The sequence below is a fragment of the Herpailurus yagouaroundi genome, unplaced genomic scaffold (genome assembly GCF_014898765.1).
Source record: "Herpailurus yagouaroundi ecotype Mexico unplaced genomic scaffold, PumYag 67793, whole genome shotgun sequence".
Taxonomy (NCBI): Eukaryota; Metazoa; Chordata; class Mammalia; order Carnivora; family Felidae; genus Herpailurus; species Herpailurus yagouaroundi.
Window position 1 is genome coordinate 15,710,812 of NW_024420586.1, and position 14,561 is coordinate 15,725,372.

Here is a 14,561-nt window from a genome sequence, read left to right on the forward strand (position 1 = left end):
TAGTGCAAACCACCCACGGGCGTGAACTCCATCCTTTCTTATTTTGTTCTTCTAGCCCCTCCCCCCCCCCCGCCTTGTGTTTGGTAAACACATAATCGTCGCTGACTTAGGTTTCTTATCAGTGCTCTGGCGACAAAATGACACAGTTCCTATCAAAAGCAAAGACCCCAACATCCTTCCTTTTAGATTAAGCAGCCTTATTGTGGATTTCAATGGGGTCAGGTTAGAATATGTTTAGAAGTCTTCTAAGGTCCCTTCCATGTACCATTCTGTGATCCAGGCTGCAGGAAGAGGCCCTTTGTCTCTTGCCAGAACCATAGAATCAATGGCTATTAAGCTGCCTTGGGCTAATACATCCGTTGGACCGTATCAGCCCTTCTTGTTTCCACACCTCATTTCCGCTTCAGGGTTGGCCTGTACCGGGGTGGGAAATGAGATGTTCTAAGGTCAGCAGACATTTGTGGAGCCCCTGCCATGTCAAATGCCATGCGCCACAGACTAGGGGAGCAAAAACGGATGGGATGGAGTTCCCGCCCTTGGGTGGTTTGCACTATCCTAGGGGAGCCAGGCATATAAACAGGTAATTTTAATATGATATAGTGTAAGTGCTAAGATTTGTAGAGGGAATGATGGGAACTCAGGAGAGGGATTCCTGGTGCCCCTCCAGGTTTAGGGAAGGCTTCCAGGAGGCAGTGATGCCTGAGGTAAGTTGGCCAAGCCAGGAAAGTTGGGAAGTGTGTTCCAAGAAGAGTCATTCAGAGGCTTGGAACCACATAGTGAAGGAAGGGGAACTGTGGGTGGTTTGGTTTTACTGAAGTGAAGAGCTTCAAGTAGGTAATGGAGGAGAAGAGGAAGAACAGAGTCACAAAGCTCAGTCACAAAGGGCTTTCTGTGTCTCACCTGGATACCAGCTTCACCTGGTCCTGAGGGGAAGCTGAGAAGCACAGATTATACCACAGAGTTGGTCCATCTTGAGGCAGGAGAGCTGACCTTTGGTATCCCTGGGTCAGCCAGTCATTGGCTGAAATCTGCGGGGCTGGTGGGCATATAGCATAGCCTCCCATTTGACTGAGGGCAAATCTCCCAGGAAGAGGGCAGCTGTGAGCTTTATTAGTGGCCAACTCCTAGCAACTGGGAGGTGGGGCGCATGCCAGTAAGGTCAAGGGGATCCAGCAGAACACCCAGGGCTTTCAGTTCACCTGGCTAATACCTCCTCATCTTTGGTAGTCAGGCTAGATTGTGTCCCTCCCCCTAGTGGGCCTTTCCTGCCTCTAGGTGTGGGTTAGGAGCCTCCCTGTGTGCTTCCCCTCACATAACCTAATGGATGCCTCCAGTTAGGTTATAAACACTATGAAGGCAGGGGCTATTTAAAACCTGGGACACCTACTACTGTACCTGGCATATGGTAGCTACTCAGTATCTTAACAGCCACCAAGTCCTGTGAGCCTTTCATTATTTAGCCTCTTTGCCATCTTTCTGCCAACATGATCAGCTCATAGCTACCCCATTGTACTTCTGGAGGTATCTCGACACCACTGTGGGACATTTTGTCTGTAATGCTAATAGTGTCGTTAAAAATAAAAACCAACCAATCCCCAACAAAACACCGCACCGCTGGTCTTCATGTGGGTTTTTTGTCCTGGCTCCAAACCTTTGCCTTGTTGATCTCGATGCCTAGAATGCTCTAACTCATGTTGGGCCTGGAGTTGCTTATGCATCCTACAAAGTCCTGAAAAAAACCCTACTTCTTTTTTTTTTTTTTAGTTTTATTATTTAGAGAGAGAGAGAGAGCACAAGCAGGGTAGGGGCAGAGAGAGAGGAGAGAGAGAATCCCAAGCAGGCTCTGTGCTGTCAGCGTGGAGCCAGACTCAGGACTTGAAGTCACGAACCATGAGATCATGACCTGAGCTGAAATCAAGAGTCAGATGCTTAACTGACTGAGCCACCCAGGTGCCCTGAAAACCCGACTTTTATCCTAGGCCTCACCCAACTGTCTCCCTCAGGAACTTCTACTTTTCTGATCCCAGTAGTGTTATTAACAGCATCATTCATTTTATGCTCCAACAGCATCATGAACTACATGTCCTATTATGTGTCAGTCACATGTACAAATTTTTCTCTCCCTTTCTAGACAGTGCCTTCCTGAAGGTCAGGAATCTTGTTTACCATTTATTTTATATTACCCGGGGCCAGGACTGGCTACATAATTTGGAGGGCCCAGTACAAAGTGAAAATGCAGCCAACTTTTAAAAAATGATTATTCATTTCAAGGTGGTAACATGCCCATGAAGCAAGCCCTGCCTGGGGCTATATATACAGTAATCAATGAGCACTTACAAATGAATGGATACAAAAAATGAATAAATGTATAAATAAGTTCAGTTCTTTCAAAATCATCTTTCAGCTGGTGGGAGACACTTTGTTCCTAGAACTGAAGAAAGACAATGCTATAGGTGACCATTGTCAGTGATTGACTGGAAAGCCTTGGCTGAGGAGAGCCTGTTGTTATATGCTAAACATAGGAAGTGTTGAAGGATAATTTCTAAAAAGAGATTGAAATCATGACTCATACAAATATAAAATAAACATATATCAATGATTTTATTTAGCTCATTAATTAATGAGGGAACCAGAAAGGTGTTACAGTTGGTTTCAAAGGAAAATCCAAGGAGCAGACGTACTTCTGCCTATTAGGAATGCTGACATGAATTTGCTTATTAGATGCAAAGCTGGCTGCTTCTGAGGGAAGTCAATCCAACCTCTACCAGACAGAATGTGTTTTCTAGGAATAGGAATTATTTACATTGCTATCGGTTTCCTACAAGGTAATTTCTAACTCCACAGAGTTGTAAAATAGCCTAGTCAAAATGCAGTGAAAAGCAGAGATAACCCTAGTTGAGATAGCTGCGAAATTCTAGTCTTTCTCACTTTATGTAGGAGAAAGGTAGAGGCCATTCAGGAGAGAGAGTGATCTTGCGTTACTAATCTCCTCTCTGAATATGAGCACCTGGAACTTGGGGGAAATCGTTTCTATTAATAGCTGTCACTTCTCTTGTTTCTGTTCCTGCCCGTGTAATTGAGATTGCCTTTGTTGAGGAGTTTTGAAGGCAAGTGTCTTCCTTTGGAACAATTGAGTAGGGAAGGACTGGCTTCACAGCTGGAGTAGAAGTCTTAGCCAAGTCGTTTGGAATCATCATTGTTTCTGGAAGGACTCCCAGTTTTGTCTTAAGAAAAGGTGTATAGTTATAAGTACTTTAACATTACAAATTCTGAACCCCTGTGGGGGAACAGCAGACTGTATAAACACTTAGCCATTTCAAATAGCCAGCTTTACGTAATGCTTACCAGAGTATGCATCATTAAATATTAATCCATTTGTAAATTACGGATTTTATCACTCTATGTACTTGTTGCTCTTTCTCCAGGGGCCAATACCACAATACCATTCAAACAACTTAAACTAAATCTTACAGGTAAAATTCTAGAAGGTTCTATAGCATTGCTACTCAAAATGTGGTTCCTGGAAGGGCATTTGTTAGAAATGTGGTATTTCAGGCCCCTCACCTCAGACCTACCAGATTAGGATGGGTATTATGCACTGGTGATTTGTAAGCCTTTTATAGTTTGAGAAGTTCTGCTCAATAGCATCAAGCCCAAAAGTCATCTCTGATGTCTTTGATGTTTTCACAGGAATTGCCTACCTGTTTGCCAAAGCTTATCTCGTTTCCAAAAAACCACAGTACCTGGACACATGTATCCGGTGTGGGGAACTTACGTGGCAGAAGGGCCTGCTAAAGAAGGGGCCTGGCATTTGCCACGGTGTGGCTGGCAGTGCCTATGTCTTCTTGCTGCTATACCGGCTCACGGGAAACTCTAAATACATCTACCGAGCCCAAAGGTCAGCTTCTCTGCACATGTATTTTTTTTTTTTCTAAATGACATGTATTTTTTTTCTAAATGTTAATCTAATTCATGTTCTGAATAGGTAATAGGGTCACATAGTTTGAGAAGTGAAAAAAGAAATACATCAACTGTGCACTCCAGCAACTCGGTTCACTTCCCAGGTGACCATCAGTGTTACCAGTTTCTTAATGATCTTCTCAGAGATATTCTGTGTATACATATAAGCGAATAGGTGTACTATATATAGAGTTTTGTCTTTTTTTTATACCAGTGGTAGCACCTTGCTATCTTAGTGATTACCCTAAGTACATAAACGACTCTTCATTTTTATTGTTGCATAATATTACATCATATGATGAACCAGAATTTAGTCACTGGGTCCCATGGAGAGAGATATGTGGATTATTTCCAATCTTTTGCATTACAAATAATGCTATCATGAGTAACCTTGTGTTTATATCATTTTGCATTTGTATGGGTATACCTGAAAGATAAAGCCCTAGAAGTGGAATCACTGGGCCAAAGGGTGTGTATATTTGTGATTGCTTTTTTATTGCGGTAAGAACATTTCACATGACATCTATCCTCTTAGCATATTTTTAAGTATATGATACCATATTGTTAGCTATTGGCACAGCATTGCAGAACAGATCTCTAGAACTCATTCACCTTGCATAGCTGAAACATTATGCCCATGGAACAATAATTTTCCACTTTCCCTCTGCCCCCAGCTCCTGGCAACCACCATTCTATGCTTCTATGAGTTTGGCTATTTTAGATACCTCATATAAGTGTCATCATGCAGTATTTGTTTTTTGTTTTTTGTTTTTGTAACTGGCTTATTTCACTTAGCCTAATGTCCTCATTTATCATTTAGAACGGTGTCTGACACATAACTGCAATGTAAGTGTTTGCTGTTATTATTACTAAGAATTAGAGTTCTATCATTCCAGATATTTCTCTATGCACAAATGCATGTTTGTATACCTGTGGATATCTACCTATCTATATATGTATATATTAATAAGATCCTACTATTACGTATGTATAATAATACTATACATACTGTTCATAGATTATAATTTTAAATGAACAATTTTTAAGGGATATCCTTTGTTTTGGTTTGTATAGATCTATATCTATCTCATTGTTTAAATGACTATATAGTTATTCATTAAAGATGTACCATGATTAATTTAACCAGTCTTTAAGTAATGGACACTTGGTACCTGTGCAATCTTTACTAATAGACAAAATTGTCCCACGTATCTAGTGCATACATAGCTATGCACTTGTGCAAGCATTTCTTGCCAGAAAAATTTAAAAATTGAAGTCATTAGACTCATAGGTCTCTCTAGCCTGTTTTTTTTTTATCTTTTGCCCATTTTTTCCTATTGTGATGCTTATATTGAGAATTGTAACTCTGTTACAATATATGCTGTAAATATTTTCCTACTTTGCCATTTGTCTTTCTACTTAGCTCATGATCTTTGGCCAGACCAAAATTTTAAATATTTTTCTTGTCAAACTTTCAAGATTTCTGGATTTTGTGTTAAAAAGACCTTTGCCACTCCAAGATTACAAAAATATTAATTTACATTGACTTTTAGTACCTTTGTGATTTTAACTTTTAAAAAATAAATGTATACCTCCTTCACCCATTTCTCCGACCCATTTAAAAGTTATCTTAACTTTCAAATCTTTGATTAATCTAGAACTTACTTTTTTTTAATGGTGTTATCTGGGTATCTATCTTTGTGTTTTTTAATGAAAAAACAAAACTTTCCATTAATATCTGTTGACCAATTACCTGAATGATTTGAAATGCCAATTTTATCATAAAAAAATTTATATAAACAAAATTTATATAAATGTTTGTTTCTGGACTTGCCATATTTTATTATTCATTTATTTCTAGTTTTTCTTAGCTATTTTCTCTCATTTTCTCTTCCAATTGTATTTTAGAATGAATTTTCAAATTTCAAAAACTCCTGTGTCAATTTGACTGGAATTTCAATAAATTTATAGTTTATTTAGTGAGAATTAACATCTTTAGAATGTTGTTTTTCTATCCAGGAATATGGTATGTTTTCCCTTTATTTAAGTTTTCAGAAATATCATTTGGTAAAGCTTTGATCTTATGAAGAAGGTCTTGCATGTTTCTTGTTAACTTTTATTCCTAGATATTTTCTGTTTTCAGGTTTGTGAGTATATTTATGAAAGCTTTTTAAAATATGCATATTATTGCAGTTTAGCAATCTAAGATACACTTCTTGCCTATAAATCTACATGTATCTTATAAACATCTTGGTTTTGATAGATATAATGATATATCTGGCCACCTTTCTGAACTCCATTACTATTTCTATGAGATTTTCATTAGAGTCCATTGGGTTTTCTAAACAGACACACATATTTGCAAGTAATTATAATTTTGTTACTTCCTTCCTCATTTGTATACTCCCCCTCCCACCTTTTTCTATTGCCTGGGTCAGAATCTCTATAACAGTGTTCATTAATAAGAGTGATAGTAATGCTGATTTTATTAGGAATGCTTCTGTGTTTCACCCTGACGTTCGAAATTTATCCTTAGGATGTTCATGTCAGATCATGACACTCCTCTGTTCAGGATAATCCAGTGGCTTCTCATATGCCTTAGAGTAAAAGCCAAAGTGTGTCCTCTGAACGAACGGCATTATATGATCTCGCCTCCTATTACCTCTGTGACATTATCCTCTACTCTTTTCTTTCTGGTTCTTTCCACGGTGGCTTCCTTGTGATTCTTTTAAGATACCAGGTGCAACCTACCTTGTGGTCTTCGAAGTGTCAGTTCCCTCCACCTGTAATGCTCACTTTCTACATTTATCTCCCATCCCCCTCACTTCATTCAAACCTTCACTCAAAAGTCGTTTTCTCAGAAAGGCCTTCCCAAGCCAACTTACTTAATATTCAGTGTTAAAAAACATGATATATTGGGGCGCCTGGGTGGCTCAGTTGGTTAAGCGTCCAGCTCTTGATCTCGGCTCAGGTCATGTTCTCATGGTTCATGAGTTCAAGCCCCACATCGGGCTCTGCGCTGACGGTGCAGAGCCTGTTTGGAATTCCGTCTCTCCCTCTCTCTGCCCCTTCCCCACTTGCTCTCTATCTCTCTCTCAAAATAAATAAATAAACTGTTAAAAAAAAACCCATAAAATATCCTCTATGATATTTGCCTGTATGCACTGAGGGAAAAATACTAACGTATGTCAGTCCTCCATTTGAAGCTTCATTGTTCAGGAATTCTGTTAACATATTTTGATTCATGGCTGCCTAATCTGTTTGGTTGCAGCCTGACCCTTTATTTCCTAAATGTAGAAAAAGAAAGTGATTTGGGACTCTGTCTAGACTAATGCAATATCACCTTTGGGACAGATTTCATCAGAGATTGTCATGCCCTAGAAAGCCTATTAAAAAGGGCCAGAATGGGGCATCAGGGTGGCTAAGTTGGTTAAGCATCCAACTCGATTTCGGCTCAGGTCATGATCTCAGGGTTGTGGGATCAAGGCCCGTGTCATGCTCCACGCTGAGTGTGGAGCCTGCTTAAGATTCTCTTTCTCCTCCTGCCTCTCTCCCCTGCTTGTGTTCTCTATCCCTCCCTGAAATAATAATAAATAATAATACTAATAATAATAGGGGCCAGAAGAACCCCTCTATTTTTCTGGTAGACCAGTCCCAGCTTACAGAGTCTTAGTTATAGGGTTCTGGGATCCAGGGCCCTTCAGACAGCTTCCATTTCTCACTTATAGGTAGAGCCTGAAAATGTGCAGGTAATATCTGAATATTTGGGGGTCACTGCATTTAATGCTTTAGTGTACTGAAATTTCCACGTCATTATAATTCAAAGTTAAATACGTCATGGCCCAAATTGGGAAAACTTGCCTAATTTTGGCAGTTCCTAAAACAGTAATGTCAAACAATATGTACCTTTCTTTAATAAACATTAGTTGGTCATCAGTTGCAATTTATAGTTGCAAAAAAATAGTTGATAATGATTTCAGATCTTTCTATCATTATTTAATTATTCAGGTTTTCTACCTCTTCTTGAATTAATTTTGGTAGTGAAGATATCTCTATGAAAATACTTAGTTCATATGGATTTTCAAATGTTTTATGTAAAGCTTTAACAGTAGAGTTCCATGGTATTTTAAATTTCCCATATCTGTGATTATATGCCCTTTTGCATTCCTAATGCCTTTCCTTTCTGGTCAGACACCAGCGTTTTGTCTATGTTGTTCATCCTTTCAAGGAACTGAGTTTTGGTTTTGTTTATTGATTCTTTTTGTTTTTCTTTCACTGCTTATTTCATTACTTTCTGCTTTTATTTTGATTTTTCTAGTGTTCTTTTCCTTTATTTTCTACAGTCAAAAAGGTTAATTAGAATACCTTACACCTTTCTAATAATAGCAATAATAACAATAATAAAATCCTCACGTGAATGAATTTTCCCGAGTTCAATTTTTGTCATAATCAATAGGTTTTGATATGTAATGTTCTCAGTGCCTATACTTCTTTTTAGTTCTATAATTACCATTATGACTTATATTTTCACAGAATTTTTTAGAAAAATGAATTTGTTATTTTGAATTTTGCATCAGTGTGTAGATTTTGAAACAGTCATTATCATTTTAATATGATAACGCACGATACCGGTCAGAACACACTGAAACTGCTACTCTCATACATTTCTGGTACTCTTATAAATTGCTATAAGGCATTTAGGAATTATTTTGAAAAGCACAAAAATGTTTATCATATTATTTTTAAGTAAAAAAAGTAGGAGACTAAATATTGTACCGACAATAATTTCAATAATAAATAAATCAAAGCTGAGGGGAAAAAAGGTCAGAAGGAGAAAGAGAAAAATTAAAGTATGGTGAAATGATAGTCTCTGTTTTATAAATATCCTGCTATGTTTATGTGAAGAACGATATAGCAAATGCTTGTCATATGCTCGGAGCCTAATATATGGTATCTTTAATCTTGGCCAAGAATCTTTTTTTTTAATTTTTTTTATTTATTTATTTTAATATATGAAATTTATTATCAAATTGGTTTCCATACAACACCCAGTTCTTGGCCAAGAATCTTACAGAATTCTGCAACTTCACCATTTTATTTTATTTATTTTTTTAAATTTTTTTTAATTTATATATGAAATTTATTGTCAAATTGGTTTCCATACAACACCCAGTGCTCATCCCAAAAGGTGCCCTCCTCAATACCCATCACCCACCCTCTCCTCCCTCCCACCCCCCATCAACCCTTAGTTTGTTCTCAGTTCTCAACAGTCTCTTATGCTTTGGCTCTCTCCCACTCTAACCTCTTTTTTTTTTTTTTTCCTTCCCCTCCCCCATGGGTTCCTGTTAAGTTTCTCAGGATCCACATAAGAGTAAAACCATATGGTATCTGTCTTTGTCTGTATGGCTTATTTCACTTAGCATCACACTCTCCAGTTCCATCCACGTTGCTACAAAAGGCCATATTTCATTTTTTCTCATTGCCACGTAGTATTCCATTGTGTATATAAACCACAATTTCTTTATCCATTCATCAGTTGATGGACATTTAGGCTCTTTCCATAATTTGGCTATTGGTGAGAGTGCTGCTATGAACATTGGGGTACACGTGCCCCTATGCATCAGTACTCCTGTGTCCCTTAGATAAATTCCTAGCAGTGCTATTGCTGGGTCATAGGGTAGGTCTATTTTTAATTTTCTGAGGAACCTCCACACTGCTTTCCAGAGCGGCTGCACCAATTTGCATTCCCACCAACAGTGCAAGAGGGTTCCCGTTTCTCCACATCCTCTCCAGCATCTATAGTCTCCTGATTTGTTCATTTTGGCCACTCTGACTGGCGTGAGGTGATACCTGAGTGTGGTTTTGATTTGTATTTCCCTGATAAGGAGCGACGCTGAACATCTTTTCATGTGCCTGTTGGCCATCCAGATGTCTTCTTTAGAGAAGTGTCTATTCATGTTTTCTGCCCATTTCTTCACTGGGTTATTTGCTTTTCGGGTGTGGAGTTTGTTCACCATTTTAAAGTCAGATTAAGAAATTTGCCAAAGTCCGTATAACATGAAATTATCAGGGTTGAGTATCTCATCCCCAAATGCTTCCTCTTTCTTAGTCTGGGGTTTGTGAATTTACTTGAGAAAGTATTATGTGTCGAACTGAAATGTCGCATTGTCTTCAACTCTGAATGTGTGTAGTAAGCCACAGGAGAATTAGCAGTGGCTGTGACTCTCACCAGTGGAAGTCATAGATATTCTCACATCATATGACTCTTGTTGCAGATATTATGAAATATATTTGACTCTCATTGCTACTTGGAAATGTCAGCAGCTATAGACCTGCTACTAGATCTTGTTATTTAATGTGTTAATAAAGAACACATATATTATTATTCCACAAATTTGCTTTAAAAACTTCTGCTAACTGTGCCTTAATAATGAATTTCCGGGGCGCCTGGGTGGCGCAGTCGGTTAAGCGTCCGACTTCAGCCAGGTCACGATCTCGCGGTCCGTGAGTTCGAGCCCCGCATCAGGCTCTGGGCTGATGGCTCAGAGCCTGGAGCCTGTTTCCGATTCTGTGTCTCCCTCTCTCTCTGCCCCTCCCCCGTTCATGCTCTGTCTCTCTCTATCCCAAAAATAAATAAACGTTGAAAAAAAAAATTTTTAAAAAAAATAATGAGTTTCCTTGGGGATCCTATGTATTTTATTTTCTGAATTTGAAGACTTTCTTCTGGAAGGAGTCCAGACTGCAAAATGATCCGTGGCACTGTAAAGGTTATGATTCCTTGAAGCTATACTTTGAAGTTTCATTGCATAATTACAAATTTTGAATTAACTCTTAAGAGGTGTCATTATTCTACTGTTTAAAATCTTGAACCCCATTTAAAAAGTACATACTCAGGAAAACAGTTGGTAGAAAAATTGTACCAAACAGAATTGCAATGTGTTTCTTGCTGATTTATTTTAAGCTGCTCTTGATAATTCCAAGAGCCCTAAAAAAGATCAAATAAGTAATTATGCTTTGCAGGGCCCCCCCTTACATAGTAGCAATAATCTAAATTTATGGCAGTTTCAGCTCTCAGGCCTTACCAACCCGTGAGTTCCAGCCTCTGAATCGGTGATTGTTTGTGTTGTTGACAGAAACCAATAGAGCAGGTCCCTAAAGAGATGACACACGTCACAGCATTTTCAAAGCTGTAAACTACTAAAAATGTTACTCATTATAAATAATTTGGATAGGATTTGTGGCAAATACAGGTAGAAGAAAAAGGATCTTTCATGGAGAATCTAGAGGCCAGTGATTTAGTTTTAAGGCAGATGTCCTTAAAATAATCTATCTTGTAGCTGAGTTTGCTATTTGATGTCATGATTATAAAATGTTGCTTGCCTTTTCCCATTTATCTTACTCCTTTGTTTGCCCAAAGCACAGATTGTATAAAACCTTGCCCATTTATTTTCACAGCCTCTGCTCTCTGTCACATATAAATGAAACCCAGCTCAGCTCAGAAATGATATGCCTGCAGAAGCACAGCGTATTTACTCTTTTAAAGGAACAGTCATATATCAGCTTGCTTCTATTCAAGATAAATAAAAAATATGGCTATTTATCTGTCTCTTTTACTTTTCACTATTGGATGACAGAAGGAATGAAGTCCTCAGAAAATACCAAACTGCTCTGCTTTGCAAACTCTGACAATAGTTGAATTTGCTTGTCAAGATAATTTATTGTGAAACATACACAGTGATATAATGGATCCTTTTTAAAAAAACAAAAAACAAAAAAAAAGCTTTCTTGAAATATTATACAGTTCCAGAAAGAAAATGGTGCTAAAACTTTAACTTATCAGAGAGGAGGAAGAAGCAATCCAAAACTAATAATATGTTAAAAGTGTTCATATTTTCTTCTTCTCTTAGGTTTGCTGAGTTTTTATTTACCGAGGAATTCAAGGCTGGTTCTCGGGTCCTTGAAAGTATATACAGCTTGTATGAAGGCTTCTCCGGGACGGTGTGCTTTCTGATCGATCTGCTGCAACCCAATCAGGCGGAGTTCCCTCTCTTCAGCGTCTTTGTCTAGAAGGCTCCATCTCCCACTGTGGCCCTGCAGAAGGTCCCTGAGATTTCCCAAGCCTACCCGAGGCAGTTTCCACATAAGCCACATTCAATGGTATCACAACCATGAGCCTTAACATTGCCGCCCGGAAGGAAGGGAGGGAGAGAGGGAGAAGGCAGGTGAAGGCAACATGATGCTAGACTTAAGGGAGAACAGTTTGAGAACCTGCAAAATAAAGACACCACAAGTCCTCTAAAAACTGTAGAGATTTAACATTTCAGGGAGTAGATGTGAAACCTGAGATCAGAGGAAAAAGGGAAAGAGAAATCATGGTTTTCAGTTATGGCATAGAAAACAAAACTGAAATGTGGACTAGGGTAATAAAATGGCAATACCTTTGCAATTGGAAAGAGAATTTGACCATTTATGGGTGCCTTCCACCCCTAAATTCAGAAATAAACACAACCGAAAGCTAAAATAATTGCCCAGCTGAAAATTGCTAGCTAGGAGGGATGAAATGTCAGGTTGCTGAAGGACAAAAAAGGAAACTCCTGGTTGTTCAATCCCTTTACTTGTTGAAATTCATGATTTTTACTGAATGGAGAAGTTTGCATATGAATCTCTATTTTTAATCACTACCCTGATCACTTTAAGGGAAACATATCATAACTTTTTTTAAGATTTTATTTTTAAATAATATCTACACCCAACACGGGGCTCAAACTCACAACCCCAAGATCAAGAGTCGCACGCTCTTCCGACTGAGCCAGCCGGCCACCCTGAAATATATCATCACTTAGTTTAAATCTTGAAATTCGAAGTTTCTTTAGGCCTTGCATCTCTTTTCCTGGTTCCTTTTTCTTTCCTAAAGCTCAATTAGAATAGTAAAACTCACAGGCTAGCAAATACTGTGACAAGTGTTGCTGTCAAGTGTTTTTCTCAATTTGAAGCGTGGGCTGTGTATTGTCTATTGTTAATCAATATTAAAATGCTTATGTAATCCCTATGAAGCTATCAGCTGAATTGTAAAATACCCTCGTGGTAAAAATCACTCACTCGTCTCAAAGATCAGGGTAGCCACTACGAAGGTATGTCGTTTCTGCCTTTGAAGGAATACTGTGTCCCCTGGGACAGGCAGACCCTGGCTGAAGAAGGGACCTGGCGATGGTGAAAAGAACATTGCTAAAGTTTCTGCTATTAGATTAACACATGAGTAAACTCCCTGGCTAATCACCTTACTTTCCAAGACACAGGCTCCACTAGAAACTGTCTACAGTACCCACTGAGCCAAGTTGCCATATTAAATCCAATCCTCCTGTAAACACACAGAAGTTGTAAAACTACTTCAGGTAAATAGGGGTTTGCAGAACACTGTAGAAGCATTTGTCAGATGAGAACACACACTGACCCTTTCCTAATACTTGGCCACTGGCAATTTCATATATCAGAGGAGGGAATTGTGTACTGTATAAGATTTAAGAATTATTGAAATAGTCATTAAATATTTGCATATGTGATAGATGTAAAAATATATATATATATATATACATATTCTACATCTATCTCCATGTAAACCTAAATACTAAGTTCAGTTGTTCCTAACTTCTTGATTTATAAACTGAAAGGAGTTGGGGATATTCTGTTGCCTAAGAATATGTGTGTGTGTGTGTGTGTGTGTGTGTGTGTGTGTGTGTGCTGTGCGTGTGTGCACGCTCATTTTTCTGGGAAGAGGTTCTCTAGCATTCATAAGATTCTCAAAGAATCTGTGGCTGAAGAAAGGTAGGAGGTACCTTTGTATATTTTAAAACTGAATGTTTACACTCAATCAGAACAAGGTTGGACAAAATGGTTCGAAAAGCATGCACCTTTTTTGTTTATTGTTTCCTTTTCATATCCTCAGATATAAATATATAAAATTGGCCTCAGTTGTTCATTTTTGAAGATACTCAGGTTGGAGCAGCACCACATAAATAACAGCTTTCAGATGACTCCCAAAGTTGGGTTCTAGAGGTTCTTTCCTGAATAGTCAAGGCCTCTCAGAAAGCCTTATGTCAAAATGCCTTGTATGGAGTAGTCTCCTTTTGAAAGGATGGTGGTATTTGCTTTTCAGCATCTGTTTTTTTTTTAATGTTTATTTATTTTTGAGAGAGAGAGAGAGAGAGACAGAGACAGAGTGCAAGCAGGGGAGGGGCAGAGAGAGAGGGAGACACAGAATCTGAAGCAGGCTCCAGGCTCTGAGAATGTCAGCACACAGCCTGACACGGGGCTCAAATTCACGAGCGGTGAGATCATGACTTGAGCCAAAGTCGGATTCCCAACCGACTGAGCCACCCAGGCGCCCCTCAGCATCTGGTTTTAAATTCATTTCCTTTGGCTGGAAGTAATAAGCATCCTATATACAGGGCTTAATGGAAAACATGCTTTTTTCATCATCCAATAACCCCTTGAGGTGATTTAGGTCATTGATCCAAAATCTCACAGCCAGTAAGGGGCAGAATGAGGATTCACATCCAGGGTTTCACTTCACAAGTGTATTTATTCAGTATCCTAGACTAGAA

General features: G+C 38.6%; 1 protein-coding gene across 1 annotated transcript in view; it reads left to right on the forward strand.

Annotated features, from left to right (window-relative positions):
- Window positions 1-13,397, forward strand: part of LANCL3 (LanC like family member 3) — a 97,721-nt gene extending 84,324 nt beyond the window's left edge. Inside the window, exons 4-5 of the mRNA XM_040468797.1 lie at window positions 3,691-3,898; window positions 11,868-13,397. Coding sequence (XP_040324731.1) covers window positions 3,691-3,898; window positions 11,868-12,027 — 368 coding nt within the window. The 3' untranslated portion in view covers window positions 12,028-13,397. The remainder of the gene's footprint in view (window positions 1-3,690; window positions 3,899-11,867) is intronic.
- The last annotated feature ends 1,164 nt before the right edge of the window (window positions 13,398-14,561 follow it).